Raw genomic sequence first — 10,105 nt, forward strand, 5'->3', positions numbered from 1 at the left:
TTTTCTTTCTCGCCAGCGAGACTAGTCTCCAGGGCTTGCCCTTCCAGGTTCTGACTTTGTCTTAAAGCGTTGATTGACGGTTGCAATTACGAAGGATGATGGCTCGGGGAGGCTCCCGCAGCCTTGATGAGTCGGAGAAGCGCAGTCCTGGCATATTTTATCCAGGCTCAGCGTTACGGGGCCATGAGTCTGTTTCTACCCGGCGGGCTGGAGCTGAGGAGCTCTAGCACTCTCCACCCGCGAGCAGGCAACTGCCTAGCTCTTCCTCCCGCCCAACCCCAACCTCTCGCCCCCCACTTCACCTTCCCGCGGTGCCTGTTGCTTTTCAGTGGGAGAGTCCGGAACAGCCTGCCCTTGACCTGACCTGTAAAGTATCAGTAAGTCCCGCGTGTTTATGAGATGAAATGTCAAGCTTTTCAGGAGCAGTTCAGATTTCCTGGGTTTGACAATTGCTGGTCCGACACTACCAGAGAAGCGAATGCTTCGTCCGCGGGGAGAAACTTCGACTGACACACCTAACCTCACACAAACCTTCATCCTTTCAAACAATTTCTAACGCCTCGGCTTCTATCGCTAGTTTTCGTATTTTTAAGACACCAGAATAATTATTTGTTTTCTCTTCAATGTATCTGGTTTTTTTTTCCCAGCCTCACTACTTTTGTTGTTGTTGTTTTTTCAGTTTTTCATTATCAGGCCACGACAGCCAAAGAGGGGAAAGAACAAATTAATCAGTCAACTAAAGATAGGCTTCTGCCTTATTTTACTGCCCTTCCCATCCGAAAAGACCACCAGAAGCCACTTTTGCCTGTCTCTGAAAATTAAGTTTTGCTGGGACTCGAGTTCCGCTCTTGGGTTCAGGGGCACCGACTATTCGCTACCACCCCAATCCTTCGCAAGACCTGGGAGCCCTTTATTTTGGAAAAGAGGGTTCGATTTCTGTACAATCGTATAAATGACCGAGGAGCATAATATTGGCCAAACTTTGAAGGAACAAGCTTTAGTGAGAAGCTGTGCCACGTTAAACACACACACACACACACACACACACACACACACACACAAATCCCTTTTTAGTATCTATTTAAGAAAAACAATCATACTGTCAATTTAGAGATTCTACCCCGGAAAGACTGTTAGGAACAGCCCCCAAATGACTACTGATTCACAACGGGATGCGAGCATGTTAATATTATCATGGCATCGCCTTTACTGAAGAGGAGTTGAAGCAATTATCCGAATAATGTGTCCTCCCCTAGAAAATCCCTTCTTTCCCTGAAAGAAAGGCAAGGCTGTGTTTCATTGTCGGAATCTGCAATTCTCTGTGCTAAAGGGCTCTGAAAAATTTTGACTTCACTTTCTTTGGGGTCTGTTGCCCCAACCGGGGTCCAGACGCGCCTCTCCACCGTATACTTATGTGGTGGTCTTGGAAGTGAACAGAAAAGTCTGGTCTTGAGAAAGAAGCTGAGCTGGGAAATAACTTCCTGCAGGTAGTCCAAGCTAACTTAATTTCTTTCTAATTGAAATGGAGATGTGAATCAGCTCCAGCTCGAAACTGAGGACTCCACTCTAGAACCACCCCTTCCATCTCAAGCGGAAGGAGAGTGTGAATGAAGTTCCCAATGATGATTCTGGCATCTGCAGGCCACCAAGCGTTCAGAGAAACTCACTGAACAGTTGTATCTCCACCTCCATCCCCGTGTCTCAGCCAAAACTAGGCTCTTGTTGTGTTAATGACGTGGAGCCCGTTTCGACTTCTAGCCACCCTGTATCGGGTTTCCTAGGAGTAGCTGGTGTGTTTGAACCGCCGACATTGCAGTTCAAACCACCCTTGCGGTTAGTGGATTATTCTGCAGCGCCACACCAGGAGCACTATATTGTTCTGGACTTCCATTCAACTGGCTATCACCAGACTGGAAGTTTCTTGAAGGAAGAGATAATATCCCGCATTGCTTTAGAATTCCTTCATACATGCATCTAGGGGCTGGAGCCCGCGGGAGATTCTACCTTAAAGAAAGCCCTCTTTGCTAAGGGTTTCTGGTTTCTAAACTCGAAGAGAGATGGGCACACAGAGATGTGGACGTCCAGTAATTTGAGTTCCTCTTGGTCAGCAAAGAAAAGGAGAGTTTGGAAAGGCGGTACTTGCAAGTGGTATCCTTGCCCTTGGTGTTGGGTCAGAAACTCTGAAAGGTGTTGGGATCTGTGGACCCGTAATAGTTCTGTGGACTTCAATGCCTCCAACGTGCTTCTAACACTGAAGACAACTTTTGTTATTTAACAGATGGTGGCCAGTGTGAGCTTGAGAGAAACTCATTTGCTCCCTCCAGGGAAATTTCTTGTCTGGAAATAATGAAAAATTGCTTGGGGACCTGGTGGGTATTTTCAATCCTCTACTCGGCTGCTAAGGAGCTCTGGTAGCGTAGTGGTTATGAATGGGCTGCTAACCTCAAGGTAGGTAGTTCGAAACTACCAGCTGTTCCACTGGAGAAAGATGAGGCTTTCTGCTCCAGTAAAGATTTGCAGCCTCAGAAACCCTGTGGAGGGTCACTATGAGTGGAACTGATTTCACAGCACATAACAACAACAAACAGACCGCTGCAAGGAATGAATGGGAGGGGGGAAATGGGAGACCCAAGAAGGACAACTAGGGAGTGCAGAAGCTCCAGTGTCCAGATTCTAAGCAAAGACTTCAAGATACACACCTGGTTTGGTCAAAGTGCTTTAAAAAAAAAAATCCATCTCCTCTCTCCATGGAGCCAAGCAGCAGTATATTTGTTTCTTAGTATATTTGTTTCTTACGGAGCTTGTCAAGTTGGTTCGACCCATAGCAACCCTGCATAGGGTTTCCAAGGAGTAGCTGGTGGGTTTGAACTACCAACATTGCAGTTCAAACTGACCTTGCAGTCCCTTGCACTGTCTCTCAGTGCCACCCAAGCAGGGAGAGCCGTTTTCCTCTGGTCCCTCCTATTAAGCGATTTCCCTGCTCTCCTCTCACCAACTCCTCTTTATAACTAGTAGATACTGTCAATATCATCCCAGTTCCCTTCTGACCCTCTGGAGGTAGCACTGTTTTTGTGAGTTATGAATGTACACTACATAACTGCAAGTTAAACTTTGTGCAACTCCAAAAACTTCCTTCCAGGCCACCTCAGACAACATTAGAGATCTCAACCCTTCCAGATGCTGTCTCCACCCCTTCTTCCAAACAACACTCCCACCCTACCTTTCAGAATTCTGCAATGGAATTTGCAAATTCCTAAGCATAAAGTGCCTTTCAGAAGAAAGTCAGAACAGAACAACATTGTTTTTAACCATAGTTGCATTATATCATCAAAGACAAGTAATTTCTACCTTGAGTAAAGTGCTTGAATTTCAGAATCATACCTGTGAGGTTATTTACAACTCATTATCCTAACAGCCTGTTAGGATTCCAGTTTTCCATCAATAAAATGGGACTAACAACACAAACTTTATCGTTTAAAGACATAGCATTAAAAAAGCAGCATACACACTAAAACTGAATCTCCTTCATCTTCTTTCTTTCACTCTAACTTCACCAAAAGTTACCTTTCTGTATGAAAAAAACAAAAAACAAAAAAACCTACAAATATACCCTTCCAGTAGAAAAGATTTTCTAACGTGGCTGTCTTGCAATGTCTTACACAGTTCTCAGGGACAATTATATTACCCCCAGACAAAACTTCTCAGCAAACTGTCCATGGTCATCTGTATTTAGGTTATTTGGAGTTTAAAAGTTAAGTATATCTTTCCTTACTTATCAATCACATAAAACCACACATAACAGAACTTTTGAAAAGACTAAAAAAGAGGTAGCCTTTATTAATTTGTCTGGTCAATTTCAGACCACATGGTTCTCCCAGGTGTAATCTGTCAAGTTTACGCTGGTCATATTTCAACTCTTCTCCAAGGCCTCTCCAGAGCACAATGCTCACAGACTCCTGAGGTTCCTTGAAGCCAACAGGATTTTAGATACATTTTTGATACAATAAAGTAGAGAGTGAGAAAGTACAACTCAAAAGAAGTTGCTTTATACCCTGAGCTATGTTTTGGGCCTTGGGAGAAAAGTTGTCTAACTCTTGTCCTGCCTAGTGAAGTGGTTGGGTGAGGCAGGACAAGAGGCCTTCTCTATCTCAGCTCACATTCAAGGCTGAATCCAAGATAACCCTAGACATTGTGTCTGGATGGAGGGGTCAAATAAAGGAGAAAAGCATTATCAAACTTCTGTTTTCACTTCATCCATAAATCTTTCTTGTTTGATTAAAATAGAGCTTAATGAAATCTTTAATCCCAGTCATAACTGTGGATCCAGACCAGTGTACTAGGTTGGAGAGAGGCTGGGGCAGCGAAGGAGGGCAGGTACCAAAACTGAGCTTCCCGGGAATAACTGGCAATAAGAATTAGGATGCAGACTTGGACCAGACTTGGAAGATTGGCATTCTAAACTGCATTGCAAATTAAGCTACCTAGAGGTTAGGGTGACCCATTGGGCTATCTCACTTTCCACTGAACGATATCCACTTTCTGAGATCCTTTTGGCTATCATTGTAATGAAATCTGACACAGAGAATAAAGGGAACCAAACAGCAAACCTTAAAACACAGTCTCAGTACAGAGTTTGTATTGTGCATCACACATCCCTAATTATACAGGCATGACTGCTGTAAATAATCTGCATTACACTGGATATATGTATAGTGGATTCTTTGAATGTACTTAATTTGAAGTATAAATTTAATACAGAGCATATTATTTGTTGTTTTTGTTGTGAAGTGCCATCCAGTTGGTTCCGACCCATGGCGACCCTGTATAGGGTTTCCAAGTAGCAGGTGGTGACCTTGAACCACCAACCTTGCAGTTCAAACAGCTTTGCAGTATAGGGGACCAATAAATCCTTGTTATATCACACGTTTCTACCACACAGATTTGGTCCTTGTATTTATATGATGTTGGTGTTGTTAAGTGCCATGGAATATATCATGAGACTCATAGCGATCCTGTATAGGATTTCCTAGGAGCAGTTGGTGGATTTGAACTGCTAATCTTGACGCTATCAGTCCAGTGCTTATCTTACAGTAACCACACTAGACAAGGATTTTATAAGCAATTTACAAACATCTGTCATATTAATATTGCAGGTCATTTGGTACAATCACCCCATTTTGGAAAAAGAATAAACCTAGTGCAGAAACCAAAAATTCTAGTGTCCCAGAATTAGTTAATTTAAGGGAACAATCTGGCTATGGGATTTGCTGTTCTTTTACCCATACTGAGTGATGATCTTGCAGGTACTCAGGAAGAATAACTTTATCTTAATTCTACTTTTATGTATGAGCACAGAGCGTTATATATAACTTTCATGCAACCACCAGTGTGCCTAAAAGGAAAATGTTATGCCCAGTTATGACCCTAGGAGATAGCTTTTTAAATAAAGGAGCACTTATTTTCAGGTACAACCAACCCAGCTGGATTTATGTGGAGTTGGAAACCCTGAGTTATGTCTACATATACTGGATTCAATATTGTGAACCATTCCCCACTTGTAAAGCGTCATTATGAAGCTACCAAGGGATCTCACACACTCTACAGTAATGTCTGTGGGTTCTTGTTTGTGGGCCTGACGCCCTGGAGAGGGTAAGAAAGGCCTCAATTCAAGAGACAGCTCTCATTCACGATGGTGTTGGCCTTTCCAATGGAACCTTCAGTCAGATGCCTTCATATTTCCTCCTCTCCCTCAGCCCTTTTGTGTGGTTCTATCTAGTCAATGACTGTAGTACTCTTTAGAGGCTACAGGAGAAGGGATGGCGTCCCTGTGCCTGTAATCGCCTCCTAGTCATCCAGGTGGTGCAAATGGCGACTTCTAGTCACCTGTAGAGCTGTAAAACCTGGGGAAGAGCAGGGAGCATGTCTAGGTAGGGAAGGGGCGGGTTGCTGCGAACAAGTTCTAGAACGGGGTCTTTAAAATAAATAAATAAAATAAATAATGGAATTTTGTCCCCGGGATGTCCAGATGGGTTTGGGGTGTTGTGATAAGGCTTCTGAATGTCTTGGAGTCCCTGTTGCCAGTGGTCCCTCATCCGCTAGAGAGGCGTTCTGCGGGCCCGGCCCTACGCCCTGGGACAGTCCTGTCCTGGACCAGAGCTGCTGGTAAGAGTAAAGCTCAGAATCGACCGGCCTCTATACCAACTTGGCTAGGTCGGCGGGGCTACAGAGGTTTCAAAGAAAAGCGCCTTTCCTTCCCTTACTTTTAGCTTTTTAATTCACTCTATTTCCAACTTCAATCCCTAACCTCCGAAACACAGGTGTAGATCATCTTTCTGTGCCTAGAGTTAAGAACTGCCATCTCGTGCCCTTCGTTTCTCTCGGCTTCGGGGTTGCGGGCCACTGCGTGACCCGCTCGTGCGGTCTTTCAGACCCGGCTACGCGCTTCATTCACAGCTCAGAACTGGTGCCGCGCGCGGCGGGAGCTGCGGCGGGAGGTCGGGAAAGGTGAGCGCGGGCGCGAGCCTCAGAGCGCGCTGCCCGCGTCCCTGGCTCGAGCGCGCTCTCGGGGCCGTTGAGTTTAGCCAGCGCCACGCGCCTTAGCAGGCTTCAGGGACTACTCGCTATCACATAGCCACAGTTTTGCCAGGATAAAAGAGTTTGAAAAGATTTTGTGTTTCTTTCCCAGCTCCTTTCTTATGCCCATATTTTCTTTTATCTGCAGAGGAATTGGTTCTCCGTTGCACTCTACATGCTATTTCCGTGTTTTCTTTTTCGTAAGTACAGAACGTTTTTCTTGTAACTATTTCCTCAATTGCTACACTTCAGGGTGTGGCTGACCCATAAAAAAGCAATCACTGCATTCAGTGGCGTCAACTGGCTACTAAGAGGGAAGAAAGGAAAAGCCCGAGCTTGATTTTCCTTCTTAATACTAAGAAACTCAGTTTGTAACACACCTCTATAAATTCAGGGGCAGGGATAGGATGGGCATGCCAGCTAAGAAGGTACTACAAGAAAAAGTATAGTTAAGTTAGTGCCGTCGTCGAGTCGGTTCCGACTCTTAGTGACCCCCTTATAGGGTTTCCGAGGAGCAGCTGGTGGGTTTGAACTGCCAACCTTGTGGTTCATGGTCCAGTGCTGATCCCATATGTAATTGTTGTTGTTATGTGTCGAGGAGTCAGTTCAGACACATAGCGACCCTGTACAGGGTTTCCGAGGCTGTGAATATTTACAGGAGCTGAAAGCCTCATCTTTCTCCTGTGAAACACTTGGTAGTTTCCAACTGCTGACCTTGAGATTCCTAACCACTAGGATCCTTCCAAAACTAGGGGAAAGAAATAAAGGGCGTGATTCTCAACAGACTAGTAATTACAGACAACTGAGAACCACCGCCTCTCTTTGTTGTTGTTGTTAAGTGCCATCAAGTCGGTTCCGACCCCTATAGGGTTTCTGAGGAGCAGCTGGTGAGCTTGAACTGCCAACCTTGCAGTTCAAATGGCTTTGCAGTCTGGCGCATTAACCCACAGCACCACACCAGGACTCCACTTTTAGTCCTTTCTGTTTACTCTTGCTGTGAAATCTGCAAATGTGTGACTTCATGTTTTTTTAATGAAAAATATTTCCATTTATGAAACTAAGGCATATTTATTATTTTGGAAAACAAAGTGTAACTCTTAAACGCTAATCCTTAACTAATGTTTTGTTTTGCTTCGTATGACTGTACATCTGTCAGAAAAATAAAAGATTTTCTACAGTATCTGCAATGAATCAGACACCAGTACTGTGGTGTTGCAGAACTTAAAGTTTTGCAATTATTCAAAATGTATCTGGTAAAGTTTGATCAAAGATCACTCAGTGTGGTTAATTTAATATCTTTAATTTTGATCAAATTGTTTCTTATTAAAATTAACAGAAAATATTAAGAATAGGTTGATATGTGATACATTATATTTTCTGGTTGTTCTGGATTATTAGAATAATATCTCCAAACACTGGATATAATGAATAATATTCATATATTGAAATAGTCATTTGCTTTTTTTGAACTGCTGGAAGATGTGTATATAAACATGGGTTTATCATGTTCTTTTCAATAAACACAATAGGAAAAGCAGTGACTTATAAAACAAATTCCATCAAGTTATGCATATGAATGTAGCAGCATTACATGGCAATACAAGCAGAATGATAAATAGATGATAGAGAAGCTCCTACTTACCAATAGGTGTAAGTCTGTGCTTTAGAGATTCTTGTAAATCCTTGGTATCTGAATTAGAAGACATTCTTAGTAAAATAGTAGGCGTTCCTTTGGCTTACAGCAGAAATCATTGAGTATAAGAAAAATAAAGCAGCTTGTCAAATTTTGAGGCCTTGAAGAGGACACATCAGAGTACAGTGACTCAGTGAGAGTTAAGGGAAAAAAAAAAAATCCAAGAATTCAGAAAGTTACAAGAAAATCTTTCCCTGGATTCTACTTTTTCATGCATTAGTGGCCTGCTGTAAACCATGTATCCAGTTTCATGATGGTTTCTAATCAGGAGAATGGAAACGTTTGATAGGCTTAGATTGATCACATGACTCTTTGCAGGTTGATAAGAGGACCCTGTTATAAAGTGACAGCAAAAAGAGATAAGAACTCTTGGCAGATACTGGCAAAGAAATGATTAACTCAAAAGTGGAGAGGTGCTATGCAGCACAGAGGGTGGAAAGTTGTAAAACTGTGGGGTCAGAAGATCATACTTAGTGGATAAAACTCCAAATCGGCTTAAATCCACTAACTAAACTTAGGCTTGTGACATGCCCTCTGATGTCATCACCTCTTTGCATAGAAGAGGACCGACAGCTCTTTTGACCCTCTGTAAATACGTTTTAGATGATAACATTGGCAGACATTAATACTTTAAGTGATAACTGTAAATATGATTGACACTTTAAAATGCTACAGGTAGCATTTCCAAGCTTCTGGTCATTTATCTATCCATGTTTTGGTTAACTGCCATTTTTATCATGTCTTCTCATTAGAAAAGGAGTTCACCTTCACTGTAGCTTGTTTGTACATAGGTCAGCTGGTTAAAAGGGCAGCCCAGCTCTTCTACATTTATAGATAAAGTAGAACTTCTACTTTTAGGTGGATGATTGCAAAATGGTGACTGTAATACATTTAAAGTTATTATTCTTTGCTTGGCTTCATTGAAGGAATTTGGATCACTATGATCTATTGAATGGAATCTATTGAAAGAACTGTTACTCAAATGACCAATGGTAGCTTTAGATTCTTGTTTAATATCCCCATTGTTATACAAAGTAATGAAGTCTGAACTCTTAGAGCAATATAGTATGTCTTTCCCACATTGTGGACTAATTGGTTTTTGTTTGATTTTGTTAAGTTACAAATACAGCAGCCTGGTCGATTTTACTACCTGCCCTGATCATCTGCATAGCTCCTTAGCTGGTAACACTACCAAGTGATAGGACACATCAGATTCTGGCTCTCACCATCTACCGAGTTTTATCTCTGGCAAATTTAATTCTGAGACTGTAGTTTCTATTGCATTTGGTTCATGTTAATTTTTATGTAGTATATATTATCATAGTTTCCAATGGTTTATAACACTTCCAAGGGGTTACTACTATTACCCATATTTTAAAGCCTCATGCTGAGCATATAGAAACAATCCAAAGATTCATAGAACCAAGTAGAGCAAACATTTTTTTCTTCTTTTGACTGAAAATTCTATTTGAATAAACCCCAAATAATTATGTACAGTATTTTACGCATTCAAAATTTAATTTTTTAGGATTAGTTTTGACTGCATATAATAATACAAATAAAATAGAGCATCAGTTGCTTATATAACACAAATGTTTATTTCCTCTTATAAAATTCCAGAATTAGGTGATCCAGGGAAAATAAGGATAACTCAATAAAGTTGTCTAGGACCAGGGCTCTTTCCATCTTACGCTCCTCCATCTCTTTGTCCTTGTTTTCCAGATGGCTGCTAGAGTACCAACCATCACTTTCAGGGATCTGAGTGGAAGAAGGGAAGAGGTAACGTGCTCCTTTGAAGGACACTTTCAGAAAGCACCACAAAGACACTTGCTTACATCT

At 42.1% G+C, this 10,105-nt stretch overlaps 1 protein-coding gene across 2 annotated transcripts in view; it reads right to left on the reverse strand.

Moving 5' to 3' along the window:
* The window catches only part of NR5A2 (nuclear receptor subfamily 5, group A, member 2), a 181,149-nt gene extending 172,633 nt beyond the window's left edge, over positions 1-8,516 (reverse strand). Inside the window, exon 1 of one of the 2 annotated variants that reach the window (XM_006834166.1) lies at positions 8,216-8,516. In XM_006834166.1, coding sequence (XP_006834229.1) covers positions 8,216-8,279 — 64 coding nt within the window. In that variant the 5' untranslated portion in view covers positions 8,280-8,516. The remainder of the gene's footprint in view (positions 1-8,215) is intronic. The other variant, XM_006834168.1, reaches the window with a different exon arrangement.
* Positions 8,517-10,105: the final 1,589 nt, after the last annotated feature.

Source organism: Chrysochloris asiatica, unplaced genomic scaffold, assembly GCF_000296735.1.
Source record: "Chrysochloris asiatica unplaced genomic scaffold, ChrAsi1.0 scaffold00009, whole genome shotgun sequence".
Classification (NCBI taxonomy): Eukaryota; Metazoa; Chordata; class Mammalia; order Afrosoricida; family Chrysochloridae; genus Chrysochloris; species Chrysochloris asiatica.